General features: G+C 38.6%; 1 protein-coding gene across 5 annotated transcripts in view; it reads right to left on the bottom strand.

Moving 5' to 3' along the window:
* Positions 1–8,811: 8,811 nt before the first annotated feature.
* The window catches only part of LDB3 (LIM domain binding 3), a 116,156-nt gene continuing 100,795 nt past the window's right edge, over positions 8,812–24,172 (bottom strand). For all 5 annotated transcript variants that reach the window (XM_082286064.1, XM_082286068.1, XM_082286063.1 and 2 more), the window contains 5 exons: positions 19,736–20,036; positions 18,338–18,518; positions 16,020–16,140; positions 14,592–14,707; positions 8,812–13,395 (listed from right to left, as the gene is read on the bottom strand). In XM_082286064.1, coding sequence (XP_082142190.1) covers positions 13,306–13,395; positions 14,592–14,707; positions 16,020–16,140; positions 18,338–18,518; positions 19,736–20,036 — 809 coding nt within the window. In that variant the 3' untranslated portion in view covers positions 8,812–13,305. The remainder of the gene's footprint in view (positions 13,396–14,591; positions 14,708–16,019; positions 16,141–18,337; positions 18,519–19,735; positions 20,037–24,172) is intronic.

Raw genomic sequence — 24,172 nt, 5'->3', positions numbered from 1 at the left:
GCAAAAAGTGGCCAAGCCGGTATCATGGAAGCACTGCTGGCCTTGAAGAGGGCCGAGAAAAGCAGCTGCGGCTGCATTTGGCTGCAGGGCCGGGAAGCTCCGTCCAGGTGCTGGTGGGTTGGAAAGCGGACCCGCTGCCAGGATTCACAGAGCAGGTGGGGTGGAGGATTACCGGAGCAGCTTTGATGGGAGCTGTGGGGGGCTGCGTGTGCGCTGGGGAGGGCGGCGAGCAGGCAGTGGTGGCAGCAGCGTAGGGAAACATGAGGGACTCACATGGGCCTTTCAGCTTCGTGGAAAAATAGTTCTGGGAAAGCTGACGTTGCAGTGCCGCAGGAGGGATAGAGTTCCATTGCAAAGGACAGCATTGTTTGTTTGCTTTTTCCATTTCCTGTATCTAAATAAATATGCCCAGTTAGTTAGATTGGAATACATTATAACTTCTGCAATGAGCTGCTCTGCTTGCTGATAAGGATGCTGAAGGCCATGATTTGCATTGTATTTTGAAGCTCCTTATCATTAGGACAAATTGGAAAAGTAATAATTTGTCTGTCTGTCTTCAAGTGAGGTCTCCCAGCAGCAGTGCAGAAGGAGCTCCAGTGACAGTGTCATGTGCCGGGGAGGCTGCACGGCTCCCACCTGGGCTGCTGATTTTAATCCTTCACTCAGCCATGTGACAGCAGTTGTGCTGCTGATGTCCTCTTGCCTTTCACCTGTCCTGTCACTTGGTTACTCTGCATCAAGAACTTGGCACGCAAAGCCAACTACAGGGGGAAATGAAGATCACTTGGATCGTACAGACCTACTCAGTTTCCCTTTGCTGCACACCAGAACACTCTCTAGGCCTTCAGGACACACCAGTAATTGCTGGTGTGGAGATGCCTGCCCAGATAAACTGTTTCTAAAGAATAACCAGTTGGGAAGCAATCTGGCTTATTGGTGCCAAATAGCCACATGTGCCTGTATTGCGGGAAACATGGGCTTGCTTATTTTGTTGATCTCTCCACAGTGTAGCTCCATTTTTGCATGGTAATATCAGATAGGACTTGTAAATGTTGTGTACTCCACTCCAGAGTTGTCACCTCTGAATGTGAGGGCACTGCATTCTGCCTCACATATGTTTTACCCACAGATTGTTAGATGAGTGCTTAACTTGTGTACTATCCTACATAGCAAAACAAAAGAGGAAGTACAACTTCAAACCTATCACCTTCACAGACTCCTTTAAAATGCAGGCAGGTAAAGGCACACCTAATAATTGTATGTGGCCAGATACTGTGGTGATAGGCATTTAAAAATGCAGGTCTTGTCTTACTAGACTTTTACAAAATTTTTTCCGATCACCATCATCCAGAAAAATCTGTCAGTGTCCAAAACAAAGCCAGCCTGCAAGAAAGACAAAATCACAGCTTCCATGCCAAGCAATACAGAACTCCTATGCTTATGTTTATAATTTCAAAGGAAAATATGAGTCTGCTGTTCTTCCACTCTATGTACTATCAGATTATAGCAGCAGAATAGACACTCAATATGGAAGAAGAATGCAACATGCATGTGTGTGCTCCCAACCAGAACCAAAGCTGTTAGTGCTAGCATCTCTTCAGTAATAACGTGTGCTAATACAGCCCAGTGCTTGTCAGATGTTAGATGCTGATTTCAATCCAGGATGCATGAATTTGGCAACAGCCGCTAGCCTTGAAATGTAGTTAACCCTTTTTGTGAAATGGATCATCTCTTTTCATCCAGTTCTTGGTGTGGTAACTTTACACATTGCAGAAATTGCTGTCTCAGCCAGTACTTTTCAAGGCACTTGGGCACTGAAGATACCCACAAGTGGCAGTCCCTGTTGGGTCAGGAACAGTGTTGCTGAGGATGAGTTTGTATTGCTATGGCATGTAATGCCCATCTCTGCATTATTGAGTGCTGTTAACTCCTTATCTTAATCACAAAATAAAGTCTGCAAAAGCAAACTACATTATAATAATATTTGGGCTGCAGGAGACCAAACTGCATCCTAATCCAGAATGATGAATCACAACCACCTTAGAAAGTATTTAGATTGTGATGGATGTCTGATGAAACATCCCATAGAAAATAGTGAGGTCTTTCAAAACAGTGCAGTCCTTATGTTTCCAATATCTCTACCAGGATAGGTAGAGGAACCTTTTTAAACCAGAAAATGAACACTTTAGGTGATGGGCTCTCAGAAGGGCACAGGGTTCCAGCAAGCTAGTTAGCAGCAGCAATCTTACCTGGTGAGGAATTTAGGAATCTGCAAGAACTCAGACACACCAGGTTTTGGTAACACAAAATATTTATTTTGTTAATTGAGCAACACTCAAAAAACACTGAAGTCTGAAAATCTGAAAATAAACATACATTCATTTGACATTTGGCCAAGATGAGATATGGAAGTCTAACATGAGATATAGAAGAAGCACTTCAAAACTGACTGTCATGATAAAGAGAACTGTATTTAAAAAAAAAAAAATTGGATAGTCTTCCAGCTGCTTTCATTGTTATTTCCTCTCCAGGAATTTCTTATTAATTCTTGGAATCACTAGGGAACTACAAACTTGAATATCAAAAGAACAAAGAGGTATATATAGGGAGAAAGTCAGCCATGTGATAGGACTTGATCTTTGTAGATCATCCTTCCCTTCAGTCTCTGGAATTCATGTCTTAAATCTGTGGTCCAAATATATTTTTGAAAACTGTTTGCAATTAGATGAGTATTTCTCTGTTACTGTTACCAAAATAAATATTCCATGCTGCATATTAAAAGAATATTGCCCTTCAGCCAGGGACACAATTATTTCACTTAATATGACATGAATTTGGCTTTGTCTCCTTTTCAGAATTATTTTACTTGAAAGCATATTCTTTTGATTAAAAATTTATTCAGCTGTTTGTTACTTACAAAAAGTCATGGATTTTATTAAGTTCTTTAAATGTAAGCAAAATTAATTCAATAAGGGAGAGTCAAATCTGTGAAGAAAGATGTTTTCTAAAAATTTATGCTAGTGGAGCAGTGGTAGTAAAGAGGCAAGCCCTGCTCAACCTCAAGTCCAACCAGCGTGGTGTGGAACTGAGTCCAGGGCAGCACTGGAGAGCACTGTGGCAATAATCCAAGGAATGACAGTTCAATGTGCAGAGCATGGGCACAAGGAAACAGGAAAAGTTTCCCACAGCTCAAGCACTTGGTGTGTTTTGGGGTTACTTGGGCTTCTGCAGGGGATTCTTCCTCAGCCTTGTGCAGGTGGCCGTGGAGGAAGGGGGGCGGAATGGCTGTACCTGTCCCCATCAGCTGCTGCAGGGTGGGAGCTGATCCCTCACTGAGCTGTGCAGGAGGAACTGACTCCACTGGTGTGGCAAAGGGCTGCAGTGATGGGAGCACTTTGCTCTGGGAGACACCTTCCCAGTCAAGGACCAAACTTCCTGCTGCTTTTTCTGTTTCTCCTTCCTGTGCCTAGTTGAGCTGTACGATTTTGTTTTTATGGATTCCCATGTACAAAACCCTTGTTGCAGTCTTCTCACCACATCGTAATAAACCCTGAGATAACTCTCCTTTTAAATACAAAGAAACATTTCAGATTACTTTGTTTTTCTTAAAGCCAGAGCATTAAAAGCCTTAGCAAAGCAAAAGGAAAATATTTGTAGGCTCAGCAGAGGCTTCACTGGGGTGCCTCACTCATATCAGTTTGTTTGGAGAATTAGTAATATGTTCTCCCCTAGATGCATGCACATAAAATCCCAAAAGTCTTCATTTGCTCAGAGGAGATTAAGTATTTAGCGTTAGAGTGTAGTGCTGATTTTAAAATTTATGTTCTGAATTATCAGTCAGTGGTGCTAAATGATCGACAAAGAAGTTTAATTAATACTTAGAGAGAAGCTAAATGTTTGTGTTCCTCCACCTTTTTTTTACAAGAGGTATCTGTTAGTTTCTTTTACAAGTTTGAATAATCCTTAGATCCAAACCCACACTGTATTAACAGTTCCTCTGTTAAGCCTGATGCTCAGGCTTTGTCCTGAAACTGGAGCGCTGTTGAAAGCGGAAATGTTTTTAAAACCTGCTGTTACACAAGGCGAATTCTTTTCAGTACAGAAAATTTCTGTCTTGGTGTGTATAACAGCTTTGTCCTCATGAGGCATGGATTCAAGTGGATGTGTTTCTGGCAGCTGTAGGAGTGGGCGCTGTAGAGATTTACAAAGATGGACATTTATGAGACTGAAAATGCTCTGTTCTTCCAAGCTGGTTAGAATGAAACAGATCTGAATCCTATACAAAAAAATGAATGAAATAATTTAATCACTTTATTATTTTTTCTCAGTCCAAACCTTTAAACATGACTACATTGCTATTAAATAAGAGCAAATGCAGCAAAATAGTCTCATTCACCTCTTTTTTCGTATTCTAGTGAAACCAAGATAATATAGGTCTACAGAATAATAAAAGGATATACTTGTGTATCAGTCCCAGCAGTCAGCTAAAATGTCTGAAAATATATAATGAAGTTAAAGGCATAGCAATGAAGCTTTTCTCTCATAGTCTGTAAGATACTTGAATATTAACTGAAACTGGAACTTGAACAAGGTGAACTCATACAGGTAAAAGCAAATCCCGAAAAATAGTCTATAACTCCCTTTACTTCCAATGAGAAATTGGCCTGTGTCTGCAAATCTCCTCATTTGGCAGCTACACCTAATAAACTCTCACTGGCATCAGCAAAAAATTACCTGATTAGGGATGCAGGATTGGATCTAAGATAATAGCATATTAAAAAGCCACTATGGATTCAAAAGCTGCTAATAGAAATTAAATCCCTGAGAATATAAAATGTTCCAAGCAGTTGAACAGTTTGCATTGTACATACTCAGAATGCTAAACAATAGCAGCTATTGCATGTGTGACCATCAGGAAACACAGCTGTGCTTCTTTGTGTTACAATTAATTACTTCCGTTGTATATAAAATTGAAAGTATTGGTTCTCTGGGGCGGAAAAAGGATATCCTGATACACTGCTCCTATTTCCTTACCAAGGCCTATTACTGAATGTTTCACCATTAATTCACTTACAACGAATTACCCTGCAAGGAATAAAGGAAGGGTAGATTGGGTGGTTAATTGTTATGCTAAAAGCTACTTTTTCTTTGCATTTTCACCCTCCTGTATTTTACTCTCATTTTACTACTTTTGCGTATGCCCTCTTTGATAGCAATTGTTCACTTTTAAGTAGTTGCACTTAATAATGAAGGTCTAAAATAAACATTTACTTAACTGTCTTTTTACTTAAAGATTGTTCTATTAATATTTTTTAAAGTTACAAGATCAGAGAAAGCACAATCTTTCTCACTGTGCTTTAAAGAAATGAACAAACTCATCTCAGCTGAAGTATTTGTGGCCAGGTTCTCTGAAGCTGGCACAGAGAGATGTAATTTATACCTTCCCGTGCCAGTGAATTTCCCTAAGCTGGATGGGAATGAGGATTCTTACCCAGAGTTAGGGAGGAGTAGTAACAGCCCTCTGTTATGCTTTTTTTCTTTTTTTTTTGGTGAGAATTGAACAGGGGCAAGAACTGTTTGCAGTTGTACTAAATAGGCAAATATGGACCCTAAGGATACACACTACCCCCAAACTTTAATATCCACTTTTTACTAACACTGACTGTTTCTTTTTAGAGAACTTTTAAACAGAGAGCAGCTTCTGAGACTGCTTAGGGAGTCAATGAAGTCTCCAACAACCACCAGCCATGTAAGTCTATAAAAGGTGGATAATGTGTTATGTATTTGTCCCTGAGAATTTAATCTCTCAGGAACTGTCTCCTGTCCTAGAAGTCTGACAGTCTTAGCACCAGCAGACTGCTTCCAATCTGTTCTAGGATGTCTAACACAAAGCTGAGTAAGTTACATGTGGAAAACATGGGAGTCCTTCAACGTGAAAACAAGTAAATTTTGCCAAATGACCTGAAATCTTTGCAAGTTTGAATTCAGACTGGTGTCACAATGCAGTAACAGAGGAATGGCAGCTCAGAAGGGCTCCCATTCCAGAAACTGCAGTACATAGTACTAAATCACCATCCACAAAACAGCCCTGTTGTCCTTTTGCTGCAGCAGCTAGCACTGGGAATACAATCTCAAAGGCAAACTGTGCTCTGTCATTATTTTATAACCACACAGTTTAGATTCAGGTATGCTCTATTTGAGGCCACAGCTAGAACCAGAATCCCTGGCTAGCACTTCAGATTTCTTGCAAGGACGTTTTGGCCAGATGTAGATGCTGTGTAGTGTACATGCAATAAAGCAGAAACTTTCAATTAGTGTCATCTATATCGTGTATCCACAATAAATCTCAGGAAGTCTGGTATTTGCAGGATGCAGTGGGCTGAATACAGTCACATGAACAGCACAGCCCACTGTCACCTTTTACCCCACAGCTTACAGGCCTGTGTAAGGAACAGGAATTAATGTGCATTAATCACAGGGAAATTTACAATATCCTTGGAGTCAGTACAGGGAAAAATGTGCAGGAAGAAAAATAAAGTCTGTGAAGGAATGTGCAGGGGACAGCAGAAGAATATTTGGTTGTGAAAGAAAAATACCTGGTCTTTGTTTATAATGCACAAATAAAAATTTTATTCCTGAATCCCTGTTTTTTATATGAAGCCACATTTTTTGAAAGTGTGCCCTTTTTTCTGCTCCTACATCTCCTATGCCATCAGAATTGTGGAGTTGTTACTTCATAAAGCACAAATACCTAACAGATAACAAAAGCCAGGTCTCAAGGTACACTCAGATTCATGGATTATTCTTAACCTATATATAGTAAATGGACTATATGACAACAATTTAGGCTCAAATAGTGCAGGTATGAAACACGTCCACCTAAAGGAAATCAGAATCTCAGTTCTGAGTGTTTTAATCCACATACATGTCCCATACATGCATGCAGGAATTCCTGCATTAGTCAACATGAAGATTTCTTTAAATGAAACTAAACCTCAATCCCAACATTATTTTCCAGTCTACATGTGATTAGATCTTAAAATAATTTAAACACTGTAAATCATTCTTTTGTTTTGAAATGAGATCTTTAATTATAGCTATAGATATTTATTAAACTTCCTAAAAATCCAAAACATCCTCTTTAATACACCATGAGAATAAATCTAGAAGAACAGCAAGTTTCCTGGCTTTAGTGTAGCAGGCAGCATTCATTCCACAAGCACTGGAAGAACCATCACCTTCATTCAATTCAAGGTTGTATTTTTATCTATATCTTCTAATAAAAATAAATCTCAACTCTTTTTTCAGTAACACTATGCACAGTAAAACTAAGTGGAAGCAGAAGAATTTCCATAACATCTTTGTCATTAATGAAAATAATCTGATTTCTGAAGTAGTAAGATTAGAAAATACTTTTGTAGTAGAGGCAGATTTATTAATGATACTTTATGCATACTAATTTATTATTCTCTAACAGTTAAAATCTGGAAACTTTTAAAGGAAAAATGTTTTGTTCAAAAGTTTAGCTTTGTTAAAAAAAATCCCTTCTTATCTTTATTACAGAGAAAATTCTTGTGACTCAGCCTGACAGTCCTTATTAGTACAATACACGTTTGTTACTGTTTTCTTTTGATGTAATCTTCCTAAGAGAAGGAGGAACTGTATTTTAACAGCTATCCAAGGGCATATTTCATAGGCATACAGAATTTATGCCTGAATATAGTCTGAATCTCATCCATAACACTGGTTTGCATGGCAGAACAAAGCATTTCATTGTGTATTCAATAATGGTTTCAGTAATCTTATTCACACATTCCTTCCTTTCTTAATCAACAGAAACTGGCTGAATTCAAGATGCACAATTGGGGTGGGAGGGGGAAACAATGCCAAAGCCTGTACTTTTGAAATCACCATTTTCTTCAGAGCAATAATCTTTCTTTAAGAATCTCTGGTAAGAATCCCTTAATGCAGCACTTGTCAAACTATTTTGTACCATGTCCTTTCGTAATGAACTTTGCTCTATTCACTTTTTCCACCCTGTCAGCTGGCATGGTGCTGTGCTTATGCCTCTATTGCTCCCAGTTCCAACAACTGAACTCTCCAGGGATCACAGTGCACAGTTTAGGAAGCACTGTCTTGTGCAAAGGTTAAAGGTCAGAACAGACAATCTGAAAAACAGCAATTTTGATCTGACAAAATACTGTGTAAATACTGGGCATTCTTTTCAATTGTATTTCCTTATGCAAATTGTAAACAGAAATTAGGGCTGTAAAATAAGATCAAAAGTGCACAAAGTTGTGATTCCTGATGCTGTACTTTGTAATGGCATCTAAATCCAAGTCTATCCATTTATCATCTAATTTCTTAATTATGTGTAATATACTTAGTTGTATCTCTAAAAAGCCTGCATTCCTGAGAGGTGTGCAACAGGAATGCATGAAATGGCTGTTTTATAAAACACACTGTTATATGAAGTCATCCCTTCATTTGTACATATTTCTTGGCACTAGAGCTCAATGAAGATGTTTAAAACATTTTGTGTATTTTAAATAACTTCTGCTAAGAAATGGAAGAACACATACCTGAACTTACGCAGTCAAACTTTGTTTGCAGATGCATCCATGTAACTGAAGACAGGATTTACCCACTCCTTACAAAGTTACTATAAACAGTATTTGTTGATAATAAGGTCTGGGACTATACAGGTCTTGCTAAGTTACAACACGTACTGTTAGCAGACTGAATGTTTTAAGCATACTAATATTTGTTTAAAACAGCACTTTTTGGTCAATAAAATATTCAAGACTGATATACAATAAAGTTGAAACCAATGCTTTCAAATTTTATTTTCAAGTCTGAAGTAGAGAGTACAAGCTTGTGTATGCTTTCTTACTGATATTACACGGCTGAAATCTGTCAGCTGTTCACATGCCATATTAGTAAATATACCCAGATCATAAAGCTTTAACTGTATTTGCACATTGCTTTTATTACTAGACTGTTTTATTCATGTTGGCAGAGATAATCCATGCAAGGTAATTACTCACGTCTCATAAACCACACAACATTCTGTTCTGAAATAACTAGGAACTTAGGAAAAAATATCTATCTAAAAGCAAGGGCACTTGTGGCATCAAGTCAACATGTCAAAATATTTTAAAACCTAGACTTCTAATATATGATCACTGCAGGCAATAAATCACTCAGTTTCAAATTCTGATGTTTATAAATACTAAACAAATTAATATCCACTACCAGGAGACGAGTATTGCAAACATTAGTGTGTCCAGCATTAGACACTAATGAATGTGTTCAGTGCTGTGGACATCCACATTATTTAAACATAAATACAAGTAATCTTTAGCAAAACATTTCACCCAAAGTACTGACCACTGAAGGACCAATAGAAAAGTATTTTTCCTTGTTTTGAATTGATTTTAGAAATCTGTAATGTGTGAATCCAATACAGTAAAAATTAATAAAAAGAAGTTCTAAGGCTGTTTTTTCTGCCCACATAATAAAAGTGGCCTTCTTTGGAAACATTTAATTTACCCTGCTCTGCAAAAAGAACACCAAAAGAGAGAAAAGCATTAAAATAGCTTCTGAATCCTCTGACTGAAAAGTTATTGAACACTTTTTAGTTAGATAAAATACAGATCTTTTTAATTGATCATTCAGAGGTACAGTATCTTTGTTTTATTGGGTAAAACCTCACATTAATTAGAATGAGAAGAAATATTCAGAAGAACTTAGGATCTATCCCAGGTATCTATTACAAGACATAAAACATGATCAAGTACACATTTTTCATCTTGCATATTTTTGTACAACACTATTTTCAGTGATAGTTAAAAGGCCATATCTTGAATTTTAGAGATATATATTATTATATATATTTTACCCTCTCCATATCACAAAGGTGACATGTATCAGAAGAGTATCAGCAGTTATGTGATATTCTACCCTTGTGAAAGTTAAAATGCTACATTATTATTCACAAATTTCTGGTTCAGATATGTGCAAAAATTGTATCTTAATAGAGATATCAAGGGCGGGTACGTGGATTCCCTATTTTTGGACCACATTATGAAGCAGCACAAGTCATAACAGGAAATTTTTATTACATGATAATCCTCAGGGTATCTCTGTTCTTCATTCAGAGATACCACTGTACCTCATATAGTGATATGTAAACTAGCTTTAATCTCACTTGCTCAGACACCAGCTGGAGTCAGGGCATGTGCTACAGTGCAGGTTCTCTGCCCAAGGAAATTTTCAGGACTCTCTCAAGCCAGTACAGCTCCCACTGAAGTCTGTGCTGCTGCATTTTCACTGTTGCCACCCTGCAAGCCAGCTCAGCTCTGCTTATGTACATTGCATTCCCTTTCCTGCAGTCCAGACTTCGAATTTAACAGATTGGATCCTTGCTCGCCCCTTCTGTACGTATTCAAACCATCCCTCTGGGCTATTTGGAACTACTTGTACCCTAATTTCTTACTTCAAGCCCTTTCCCTGACTGTAGTGAGTCCTCCTGGCTGCCCCACCCCAGCTGACATGCCAGCTTGGTGAAACTGGCCTTACCTGGCTATTCCCCCCCTCCAACCCCAGCCTCAGGAAGGGCTTCCCATCTCCTCAGTGCCTCACCTTCTCCCACTCAACCAGAGGCCTGCAGAGCCCCTACATTCTGGCTGCCAAAGGTGCTCTCCCTTCTCTGATCCCAGCCTCCCCTCCCCTCCCCACTCCATGCCGATAACTCCAGGCTGATCTGGGCCACTTCAGCTGCCAGTCTGAGATTCCCAGGGAACCTGAGGGAGTTCAGTCCCAGCCATGCTGCCTGCCAGCAGCTTTTCACAGACTGTACTCCCTAAGCTGCAGCCCGGCATCTCTGGCCAGATCCTAAAAAGATTTATCCTTCATACTGCCAGCGAAGAGGAAGCTTATAGGGACATTGAGGGGGAAGGTGGAGGGGAGAATGAGACACACACATAGAAACACATGCAGATCAGAGGTGAAAGACCTCATGAAATTCTCCTGAGGCATCCGTCACAAGCCCTTCCTGTGAAGCCTGACTCCCTGTTCTGATGTTGCAGTCAGAGGCCAGTCCCAGTCAGCGGCCAACACACAAATCTGCCTAAAGGCAATCTTCAATGCAGTCTCAGAATACAGTATGCTGATGTGAAATCTCTCAAATAACAGATAATAATAAACAGCATTTTGTTGAATGGCACTGAAAAATGAAAAGGAAATGTAGAATTTTCTCACTGTTGTGAATATGTATTTAAGGAAGTCAAATATGAGTGTAAAAAAATATTTAACTTCCATAATTACGATTTATTCTTCTGGGGAACATTATGAGCCACATCTTTGGATTTTGTAATCTATGGAACCATATTCACACCAGCCCAGCACCAACTGAAAACAGAAAATTTGCTTGCTTATAGAAAAAAAAAAAAAGGCTTTGCATATAATGCACTAGTGTTTTAGAATAATTCATGCATACAAAAATCTGACCCTGTAGCAAGGCAGAGCAGATCACTGCTAAGATCAGTGAAAACTAACATACCTACTCAATAAATACAGGTCATACATGTCAAAACTGCCACAGGCAGTTCAGGTTGTTATTTTTGTCCAAGATGCAGACTGCCTGCAGCTAACTTAACTCTTACATTAGAACTCCAAATTTCATTTATTCCTACCCCAAGCTTTGGATAGTTTTCATCCCTTAAAAGACACACCAATTACCATGAAATGGGCATTACCCATGGAAGGGACATGACAGACAATGCTATGTAATTTTTTGCTACTCAAAACACAAGGTAAAATAGGTGCAGATGGCACCAGCATGTGGCCCATAGAAAGCATCCTCAGCCTCAGAAGTACTAATTAAAAACTGTCAGTACTGCAAGCTGTCAGCGCACACATTGTAATTCTCACTTAAACGAGTTAATAAAGCTCGAATGGTGATCAGACTTTCCATCTTAACTCCATCAGACAGAACTGCTGTCTCCAATAGAAAAGTCACTGATATTCAAATATTCAAAAGTATTATCAGTACTAGAAGTATTGCTAGTTTCTATAGAGTTCTATAAATAACTGTTTGAACAACTTGAAAGTTGTTCTCAAGCTGTTAGGAGAGATGCCCGTATGGTTGTTAGAAAAGATGGTTATCCTAACTGTTGGAACATAGCTACTGTTTTCCAATGGCAAAAACTGCTACAATTCACGAAGTGTTGCATTTAAACAAAGGAAAGGAATAAAGAGTATGTGCCTGCTGCCTTATGAATATTTAAGCAACATTCATTTACTGTAGGAAAAAAAATGCCTTTTTCCTAATTATGTGGGATAGAGTAGGGAATTTTTGCAGGCTAGCTCCCAAACCTAGTTGTGCTAGATGAATGTGTTTCTCCTGTGTTCGCCAGCCTGAAGATCCAGATGGAGGTTCCTACCTCCCTCTGATATCAGTGGGAATTAGAAACCACAGCAAGTTTGAATCTATATTTTTCCACGGGAGGAAAGGAAAACTGGTTTTGAATTAAAAGCTGGCCTTTCCAGCCAGCTCTATTCCATTCAGTGTAAGAGCAATTCAGAGAAAGCCAGCTGTCCTTTTCCATTATGATTTGAAAGTGAATTATTTACTGTGCACATAGAAGCCAAGTGCACTAGCAAGGCTGACCCAACCATTTTATTTTCAAACTGTTATGGATTATCACCTAGGCTTCCCAGCTACATATGGATTCAAGGCAGACTTGCTATTTGGAAAGAATCTAAAATATCTGATGCTATGAGGTAGCACCACAACATAATGGAATAGCACTCACTTTTCCTAGAGGAAGCCCTAATCTATTTATTTCCCTTTGAAAGCCTTTGGTTCTACAGATGACTGTACATATGGCACTTACTCATTCTTGCTGTGAAAGAAAATGACTTAGTACACAGTTTTCCAGTTGTTTTTAAACACCAGTGTGTGGTCTAAGCAGTAAATCTGCTGTGGGTAGTTAACTTAAAACTGTATTTGCACATTACTTTTTATATTAAGGTTTTAGTTAATTTCAATATTTCCCCCAACTGTTGCTCCAATAATGGACTAGTTCATTAGTTCATTTGGTTTTGACTGTTCATTCAGTAGGTTTTTGTATGAACTTTGCAATAAGCACTTTCTGCATTTACAAAAGAGGATAAAGTTAAACTTCAGAAGTACCAACTTCCAGCTTTTACCAAGAGAAATGCTAGCCATGGTTATCAACTTTACGATTGCCCAGTTAGTCATCTGTTTTACCCCAGCATTACTGACTACCAACACTTCTTTTAAACATTGATGGCATGGGCATGCTTCTTGCACAGTGGCTTATCCTTCTTGGAATAGAATGGCTGACCTTCCAAATTCACGTGGCATACCTAGAATTAATAATAAATACAATCAGGAAGAATTAAGGAAAAACAAAAGGGAGAAAGATGTGGCTATCAATTTCAACTGTATTGCTCTTCTACCCATGCATTTCTTTGATAGTCTTTAGGAGTCATGTATGGATTTGCACTTGATTTAACCCACTGAAAGAAATAAAGTTAGGTCCTTCAAAAGACCCCTGCTGTAAGAATTGCATATTAACAACATATAATAAAACTATCACTTCCACAGAAAACTGGGTAGCTAAGGCAAATTAACAAGCACAAAAGAATATTAAATATATTCAGAGAAAGTGTCTTTATAAGTGATCAATATTTATAAGTGATTAAGAGCTGTTAGCTTGTGAAGGAAACTCTCTTAGTGTTTCTTTGTATGTTAGAATTTCCAAAAGACCTCAGTTTTCACAAGACACTTTTTTGTAAAGCTGGTTTAGCTTCAGATATTTATAAACATTTCTATACTTTCAACTATTCTACCTAAATTTTAGACTTAAACAAACATTAGAAATTGTCACCGTCAGTTTGGTGTGACCAACATACTACTTTTAGCTAATTAGAGATTCTAGGTATTATTACCTTAGGAATAATATGTTGCAGAGCTGCTCAGTGGTATTAGAACCAGATGAAAGTACTGTTTATCATATGGATTCTTCTGCTTTGTGTGCAGAGTGTGGGAATATGGCCACACTCTAGAGCTGTGTGCACACCACAGATTGATGAGTTTGACCAACTTCTATGCTAATTACTATTCATGCTCTCTAAACAGACTTCTTTTTGCAAGTTTCAACAAGCATTCAGCATGGAAATCCAAACTTCACTGCTTTGTAAGTAAGATTATGGTTATACTATTCAGTATGGTGTTAATTTATTTTCAGTCTTGCTCTATCTTTATTTGGCAAACACTGGAAAGAATAACAGCAGTAGTGGTTTGTATTGCTGTATGTACTATCTAAAACTAGATGTTTTATTAGAAAACACTCAGGATGGTCAAATTTCATAATTCTAGTAGAAGTTTATGGTGGGGAAGAAAGATTACTCCCATCCTTCTCCAAATGCAAGTAAAAAATGAAATTCCATCCCTCTGCATCCTTAAGCATATGTTAGTTATTCCTGCTTTCAGGTTTTCTGATGTTACCACACAATTTAGAAGTATAAAGGAGTGAGATAGTATTTGATGTAGAACCTACAGCACAAATGAAGCAGGTGTCATGCCAAGTGTGTCCAAGAGCTTCAATGAATTTATCTCCAGCTTCAACAGGATAATCACAGCCATGACATTTTGTGCTGAACAAAGCAATATAATCTAAAACAAAACAAGAAAGCAAACTTAGAATAAACTCTTAATGTAATCCTATTAAGTCCAAGAGAAATAGAACATTTCCAGACAATGAATGTTTTGATTGTTTTTGTTCAGTTTCCTACTACATTTACTGAAACACTCCTACTGAAATTTCCTTCTCTTCTTTCATTATTTAAATACAAACTCAGTCCAGAACCCCTATCAGTATGACATTTATCATCACAAATGTAGAAGACAAACAAAAAATCCATGGAATTTGAAGTTATGTTTCTCATATTACTTTCAAATTAGCTTTAATATATGTGGAATCTATTCATAGGACAAATATGGTTGTACAAAAGAGTCTAATGACAAGGGAATGTTACAAGTTTCCATGATTGGATTAATGTTCTTTCTGCATTAAGAGAGAACATTATGGAAACCCCACAGTTGCTGATTAATACAGCTTTACTTTATCAAGTGTGATTTGGAAAGGCGTAACACTGAAAAATATTAGCGGAAATTCCAAAGGTATATGGAATTCATGAGAGTCATTAGATGGTATGACAAAGTATCCAGTTTTAAAGGGTACTTAGTCAGTCATGTTGTATGGTTTTTACTCTTCACTAAGAGCTACTCTGACTTGTAAAATTTGAATTGCATAACCATAAGGAAGGAATCACCAGAGAGAAGTAGGCCAGGAGCTCACTGAATGCACAAGGGGAATACAGAGGGAATACCACTTAAACCTTAACTCCTTCCTAAGTATGTCAGGCAACTCATTTGCATGCCAAGTACCATTTTGGGAAAACACGGCCTTTGCCTTTCTTAGTTGGCAAGAAGCAGTTTGTCTGTTGCAGCAGCCAGGAAGCAAAATCTGCACTACCATGTGTTGCACATCTGTGCAGAGCTATCTTTTCAAAAGTGTTGGTTGAACAAATTCTAGGGTGAGGCAGCAGCATCAGAGGTCATAGCTCCAGCAACTCAGGAGAGAGATTGTGGGCAGCCCTAGAAGACTAATCTTTCATTTCTGGTGAGCAGAATATACCAAGGAGTGGAGTGGAACAGGGGAAAATGTGTAGGAAAAGAAAGTATCATAAGGGAAAGAAGTGAGGGAAGGCATTGTGAACACTGAGGCAAAGACCAGTGCTCTGCCATTCTCTCATATAAACTGGAGCAAAATACAGAGACACAAACACTTGAATATGTGGAGAGTGGAAACATAATCCATGCTGGATGGGTAACTGATACTATTTTGTTCGTCAGCTGCTCTATTCTTACGTTCCATGGACATGAAGCACACGATTACTGTGCAGACCTGTCAGGATTGCCATACCTTTCTCACAGTAAGGTTCCCCGTCCTCCATGTGGAACAGGCTATTCCCAAATGGCTTCTTACAAGCAGCACAGACAAAGCAACTTGTGTGCCAAGTCTGTTTTAGGGCATGCATCACTTCCTGTAAAACAAACAAACAAACCAACAAAAATCTCCAGCAGAATAGCCAGCCCTGCAACTTCCTCCTGGAGAACAAACACAAGGCAGAGATGCTCTAAATTCTTCCCCTCTGTATCAGCCAATTCCCCTCCTCAAAAGAAAGAATTATGACAGAAATTGGGCTCCTTTTGGAAAGAAAGAGGAAATAGGACTGCAAGCTTTCTAGAACAATGTATTTGCCAAAGTGAAACAACATGGTTCAGCCAGCAGTTTGTATCAACATGCCCAGTCGCTGTTGCAGGAGAGATTCTGCACAAAGATTCTGATTATTTTCTCCTTCGTTTTGACACGACCAGTATGAACTCTTCAATGCAAGAGTATGATTTGTTAAATAAATTTTAGTTTTTCTAAGACCAAGAGTAAGTGGTGTAAGTCTGTTGTTTCAAAATAATCTAGATTATGTAGTAATTTCTTTACATTTCTTACAAGAATGATTCACAAACTGAAAATCTTTTAAAAAAAGGAAAGGTTCTTTTAATTTATGTGATTACTAAAAATGAATCTGCATGTCTGTTCCTAGGTCATGTGTTTATGACAAAAAGCCCTAATTCTGTGCAACTGATGTTCTCTTAAGATGAGCACATCTAGATTTCATCAGCTTACTTCTGTCCCGTATGGAGAAATCTCTATTACTGCTTCATTCTTTTGTCATACAGAAGCCATCCAAGTCCAAAAGCTGCTGTACTGGGCTCTGATGCACAGCTACTTGCTAATTTGTCAATCTTACATGTACCCAGGATGATGACCGTGTATCTCTGTCAAATAGTCCAGATTTCAAAGGGCCAGCTGCATAACTGGTGTAAATTAACTTCAGTAACTTCAGTGAAACAGCACTGATTTATACCAGCTGAGAATCTAGATCCTATTTTATGTTGCTTCCAATTATACACATAGACTTTGATTCTCTTTTAAAGATTGTTTTTAATGTCCATTGATTATGACAAAATGGAGTGAAGTCCTCTTCCATGCTTTCAATCGAGTGAAAAGACAAAATAGTCTAATTTAGATTTGCCATATATCACATTAGAGAATCACCATTTGAGATTCATTAACTTCTGATACTGTTTGCAAAACAACTATCGTTGATAAATAGGTTTGGATCCATTTATGAATCTCAGTGAGGTAAGAAGCAAAAATAGCTTGAGAAATCTTATTAATATAAATAGAGGCAGCTGGCATCTTTGCTATTTTCCTGATGAAAATCCATAATGGGAAACTGATTTGTGCCAGCATTCATTAGGTAGGTTAAGTCAGCACTCTGCTATAAATTACTACTTCTGCTGCAGCAGCAAACAAGACTTGGTTGGAGCCAGAGCTTCACCATCAATGTCTGATGCTGCCACCCCTAATTGGCAGTTGCAGAGAAGAGCATCTGTAATGCCAACGTTTAGACAGATGTCAAATGGTGGCAGCTAAGCAGTGGAAAACCAGTGTGGGACTCCTTGCTTCTTTATTTGAGAGGATCATGTCATACATTCACTACTACTGCATGCATAAAAACACTGCTAAAATTATTGATGGTATTCCAACCTCACTACCATCTAAGGTATGTGGAGAGCAAATGAAATTGTACATTTACTTGTACACGAGTCCTTTAAGACAAAAGTGGCATGTATTTTTGCCTTTGTGGAATTCAGATCTTTGTATCTATTCTGTATTTCCTTAACTATAAGAAGCCAGCAGAATTCCTCAACAGCTGTGCTGCTAACTACCAGTGAGGTGCAGCAAGAGCAGTGGGCCTCTTCTCAACATCACTGATTTCTCCACTGAAATTTTTACTAAATCCCGTGTAAGAAATAAAAATGCAGTTCAAGTCTCTATTATAAATATAAGGAACAGAAAGATAAAAGTAAGATAATATGTATCAGATAGCAAAATACTATCCAGAAAGTGCTACTTATTTTACACTCAGTGAGATGGTAACTGGATTACATATTTTGTCTTTGAGCTCAATAAGGTACAGAAATATCCAAGACTTCAGATGGATAAAAATTATTATCAAGTAATAGGTTTCTCATTCTGAAATATTCAACAAGCTGGGAAATAAATCTTAAAAGGACGGAATAATAAAACATCTACATTGACTGCTTACAGTCTAAACTAGTTCACTATTTCAGGGATTCATGCAGTTGCAGAAAGGGTTAATCTTGTTCTCTTACCCCCATAATCTTAGTGTGGCATCGGGCACAGGTTGGTGCAAAGAACTGTTCATAGCAGCGCTCACAGTACACACTATTCTGCTCCTCCACAAAGCACATATCAGCCAAGGATGTCTTGCAATAAGCACAATTGAATTCTTCTGGGTGCCAAGAGCGACCCATGGCTACCAGGAAAGGACCTCTGGAAACAATCATAATGATCTTATTTGTATTGCAAAAAAAAGATGTCATGACCCTGACTGCAAACCCACTTTGTCAGACACCCATGTACAAGTGTAAGAAGCTACTTGAACCACGAGATACATATTAAAACAACATTCAGAAGCCTGAACAGAAGTGGTCTTTTTCAAAACCATTACTCAAAACACACTGCTAATTGGTTAAAACATTTCATTATTGTTTGGTTCCATACACTGCATTTACAGACAACCGTTGGAAAAATCAGTTGTTTTCATATCTGGGTAGCTGTGAGTGGTCTTAGCAAGCAGATGCAAAGACAAGAGTAAAAGGCCAAAGGCACAGAAGATAATGCTACTATTTGAAGCATGAAATAACAGGCAAATTTCCAGCCTTACACACCCAAACCTCACAACAGTTCCTAAAGTCTCCTGCTTTCTTTCCTTCTGAGAGCACTGCATGTGGCATGTTCTAGAAATGTCAGACTATCAGGTGACAACTTGCTGTTTCATTATGTGGAAAACACATTGAATTCATTTTGGTGATTGACTCTGGTGATTCTAGTTAGATACAGTGATTATTACTGGAATATTTCCATTTCAGATTATATAAAGGGCAATAATCAGCAGTTCCACATCACCAAACCAGCTCCTTTTAGTGGGGAAGACTGCCATTAAACATGGATTACCTGAAGTTGGATAGCAGTGCACAGGCTAACAGTAGGCACTGGTCCAGCAGAATGAATTGGGAGAGGAGAAGGGAGAGGCATGCTATGAATCACTGGTAATAGAGTATAGGCATTATCTTTCTCCAGACACAAAAGCAACAATTACATTTGGCTGCTGTTCCAAAATGATGCCTTGTTCCTTTTCCCTCCACAATCCCTCTGCCCCCAGCCCCCCAACTCTCCCAATGAAGTTGCATGAACCTCCTTCAAAGGATTACCTTAGGATCAGAAACCTGTTTAAAAACAAGCAATGATTTGCTGCAGCATCCAAGAGCCAAACAATTAGCATGTATAACTTTGCAGTGATAAAAAGTGAACCACACAACAACAAAATGAGCTCTGGAGATGTTAAATTAATGAAGCAGACAACAGACATCCCTGCTGGGTAATTTAACAGAGTCTTAGGCTCTGGTACTGTACATTAATGTACAATAACCAGTCTCTCTAATACTTTTTTTCCCGCTTCATCCCTCTTCAAAGGCCCATGACCTTACCGAATGATGCTGTTACAGTGCCCACAGAGGGGAGTTCGGCTGCTGGCTGGAAAACGCTCCGCCCTCTGAACTGTTCCCCGGGCTAATGCAGGGGGCTGGGAAGAAGTTGAAACTGGAGACGGGTAAGCAGAAATTGAGGCAGGAGGTGGCACTGGAGCACCCCTTGGTAAGATGTGCTTTGTGACAGTGGTGGTGGATTTTCCAGGTGCAAATTTCTGGGAAAAGGAGTCATCTGTTACCCAGGGAGGGCGACTCGCAGGCTCCGTGTTGGCAGGGGTGTAGGAATGAACTGGTGCTGGCGCTGTTTTAAGTATCCCAAAAGAAACCAAGAAGGATTTTAAAGTCTTTTTCTTCTAATGTCAATACAGCAACACTTACCAGAGGGTACTCCATGACACACATACAATAAAAGCTTCAGATGATACTTAATTATGGCCTGTCCCACTGTTGCTCATTTATTCTGGGCTAAAGCCAAAGGTACCAGCACAATCACTGACTTTTAATCCACATGCATTAAAGAAATCACTGCCTACTGGCTTTTACAGATTTTATGGAGACCATTGTCAAGATCATCTCTTCATTTCCTAGTAGGAATGGATATGACAATTCTGTGATAATTTCAAAGACTGACGTATATTCTGTTCAAGACAGGTTAAAAATAGAAAAGCCAGGTAATACAGTAAAGTTTTAGATGGAATTCTCGAGAATTTCAATAAGTTATGCTTAACTTTTGACCTCACTATATTAATTCACACACAACATTTTCTACAGATTTCACTGTTATCTATCATTTGTAGGCTTATTCCTAGGTTTTTGAAGAAAAACAGGCTCCCACAAGGAACACAGAGATAGAGAGCACTGGAAGCAATACTGAGGGAGCCAACTCAGCTCACATGACCAGCAAGATAAAGCCAACAGCACTTAGAGGAAGGCCAGACTTGCGGTTATGACTGATCTCAGTTCGGTTCTTGGCTCTGCCGCAAACTTCCTGTATAACTTTGAGCAAAGCAAAGTGTCTCTGTGCCTCAGTTCCTGTGTGTAAAACAGAGTATCATCCTTTCTCTCTTCCACCCTTTGACTAGCACATAAAACCTTCAGTGCAGTCTGTCTCCGTGTTTGTGTGCACCAGGCTCTAATCTTGGGTGGAGCTTTATCACATTAAAAGAAGCAGGAACCAGGGCCTGCACATACCGACAAGTTTTCCCACTGCCCTGCTCTTTTCAAAACGTCAGACCTTGCATTATGTAGGGCTGAAGTTACTGCCCAAGAAACAGGCTCACTTTGCCAAGTACAGGAGCACTAAAAGCAGTTTCCCTTTGCAAGGAAAACAAAGTGAATGATTGAAAAGAAGCTTGGAGAGTTGAAGTGTTTTGCCCAAATGAGAGAGCACGGATTTGGGAACAGAAGCCAGTTCTCCAGCAGTCTAGGCAAACATTCTGCACAGCAGATCCCAGCACCAAGAAAATGACCAAATACAACATGTACAGGTTTAAGGGGCTTGCAGGTAGAAAGGTATTTCAGCCAAGAGGATTCTGAATGTAACATGGATCTTTCTGAATAATTAAGTGGTGAGAAGATTATGTTCGACTTAACACCCATCCCTTAACCCACACCCTGCCACATAATAACTTACACTGATTATTGGCAATTTGCAGGTGCTTAAAATGCATATATATCAACCCACTGTGACCATCCTTGGGACCTTTTTATTGAGGTCAGAGTTGAATCTAGTGCATTTTCTTGATAGAAATTTCTTATGGTACAACATCAACAATGTTTCTGCTTCATGAAACTGTATCCCACCTTAGCTTGAGGCTTTTTTTTTTTTTAACTTGGAAATGGTAAACAGTATTTAAAGATTTCAGAACAGAGTTTATATGCAATCTCTTTAGATCCTGAGGCTGTTGCTATTTATGTATTATGGTATTAAGATAGGCAAAACTAGAAGTTAGTATTTCATCTCTAATTGGTGAGTTCAAAAGGCTCCCACCTATGAGGTGCTCTAATTAAGTAAGGTGACATCTAGCTTACTTCACTACATTCTCTCTATCTGCTACTTCTTTCACCCTATCTTTTCTATTTGCTGCAGTAAAATAAAGAAACAGAATAAAGGAAAGTAAAATAAAACAACAAAATAGGATTTTTTCCCCCAGATACTAAAAAGAAGTACCAGAGGAATTATTGCAAAATGACAAATGCTGGGTGTTTGCTTCTGCTCTGAGTTCTCTTTTCAGCTGTTATAATCTAATTTTACAGGCTTGATTTATTACAATACATTTTCCCCCTGTGAACAAGCTGCAATTACTATTGTTTCAAAATAGTACCACTGCAACGTATTAGAAAGATTTCACTACCTTTGAGATTTTAGCAACTGTTATTAAAAGGGAACTATCTTACTTTCTTAGAACTACATCCCTAAGCTTATATGAACAACTCTTTTGTCTTAGTAGCTACTGCCATATGCATTCACCTTGAACGTTTATGTATTTCAGAAAGTCTTCCAACATACATGCAGCAGAAAAAAAGGGGCTGCTAAAAAAGTACTAAAAAAGTACTGAGATTCAGTACATCAGAGAATATATTCTCAAAATAACAGCATTGTATGAGTTGACTATTAGCTGTTAAAAAATGAATACTTCAAATAATTCAGTAACATAGCCTCTATCACCTTGTTCCTCTCAGCCCTCACGTTCTCTTAGAGCAGGAAAGAACAAAAGGACTTATTGTTATCCTGAGAGAATGACAGGAGAAGAGGTCTCTCTTAACAGCAATAGGAACAAGCCAATTCCTTGCTTCTGGGGAATTTGGAATTCTCCCCCTCAGCTCTTCATGTATGGTCAATGGTTATTTTCTCTCCAGACAAAAAGGCACATTACTTTACTCATTTAGTAAAGCAAAGATTTACAGTCTCAAATGCTTTGGTCACACACTGACTTGCACCGTGAGAATATTTTTTCTTTTTTTTCCTTTGTTAGTGGATCACGTAAGTGCTATTCTTTAGTATTTTCAGGAACAAATGAAATTAACAACCACAACTGATTTGGCTTGTTCTACACTTTGTGGCCACATCCTTGAAGCCCAAAGTTTTCCCATATACTGGTACAGATGATGTTTTATAGGGAGACACTATTCTTACTCAGGGGAACTAAAAATGAAATAATGGTGTGGAAGCTGCTGGTTTAGTATTGAAGATGCTTAGGAGTCAATGTAAAGTTCATTAGAACTGTGGGAATCTTTCTCCCAATTCCTAAAAGAGTAGATCAGGCCTTTATGCTTGACCAATTTTGCATACACAAGTAGGCCCAGATGGACTTCGGGATTTAAAAGGAAAGATCTGCTTTCTGACGTTTAGGTATCATGTTACTTCGTGGTAAAGAACTGGTGTTGGAGTTACTTGGGATATGTGAAAGGCTATCCTAGTCTGGGAAAGCCTACGGGAAAGGAATACCCAGGTATGTTCTGCCATCTAGTGGGCCTTGTTCAGAAGAGAAGTCTACGCTCCTTTTAAAAATTGGGTTATGAATTTTAGGGAGAAGATTTCATAGTTCACAGCTTTCCCTATTGGAAAAAACTAAAGATCTTTAGCAGCAGAAAATTTCCCACCTGAGTTAGCTAAGGGAAAGTGTAGACTGTGTGATAAATTCCATCTGAGCCACATACTCAACAATGCAGTTTCATTTTGAGACTTGTTTCAGTTTGTTTGGTGTTTTTTCAATCTGACAGATTAAAATAGCCTTGTAAATCCTCTCAGTGACTGATTCAGGTGTCTCTATATTTGATATATGAGCCTGTTTATTAATCTGGAAGTTTCTGCCCCACACTTCCAAGGGAAGCCAGTCAATTACAAAGTTGGGTGAGAAGTTTCATAACTATCTTGGTGGTTTGTTTCTAAGTACTATTGATTTTCCCATCTGTGACAGGAAATGCCATTTCCTCCATTTCTTCCCAAGCAGCAATTTCCTATTTGCTCAGGACTGCAACTGTCTTCGAGGCCAGCTCAGGTTCCAAAACCACTCTGAAGTGCTACTACATCAAATATACAACCCTTTAAAAAGGTACCAAAACAAAAACCAAACATCTTCACTAAAATCTCTGTCTGGAGTTTCTCTTGTACCTGAGTCACTTTAGGGTTCAATTATGAAGGTATTTTAGAATCCCTTACTGGATATTTCAAACTCTAAACAGTAAAGGGGCACTTTTTCTTTCTCTGCCAACTATTTAAGCCTTTATTGAGGCAATGAGGCTCAAAAGCAGCAACATAAGGAATTGCAAAGGAAAACCAGCAATGCAAGGAATTGCAAAGAAGATACCCAACCCAGGAGAAAACAAAAGTCTTTCCTCTTAATCCAAGTTGAATCCAACAGCCAGCTTTGACTTTACCAGATCCAGCCAATGACTGGAAATAGCTGCAGATGTATTTCTGCAGCAGGTTTGTAT

The sequence above is a fragment of the Coloeus monedula genome (assembly GCF_965178545.1).
Source record: "Coloeus monedula genome assembly, chromosome: 8".
NCBI lineage: Eukaryota > Metazoa > Chordata > Aves > Passeriformes > Corvidae > Coloeus > Coloeus monedula.
This window is presented reverse-complemented; position numbering and strand designations above follow the sequence as displayed.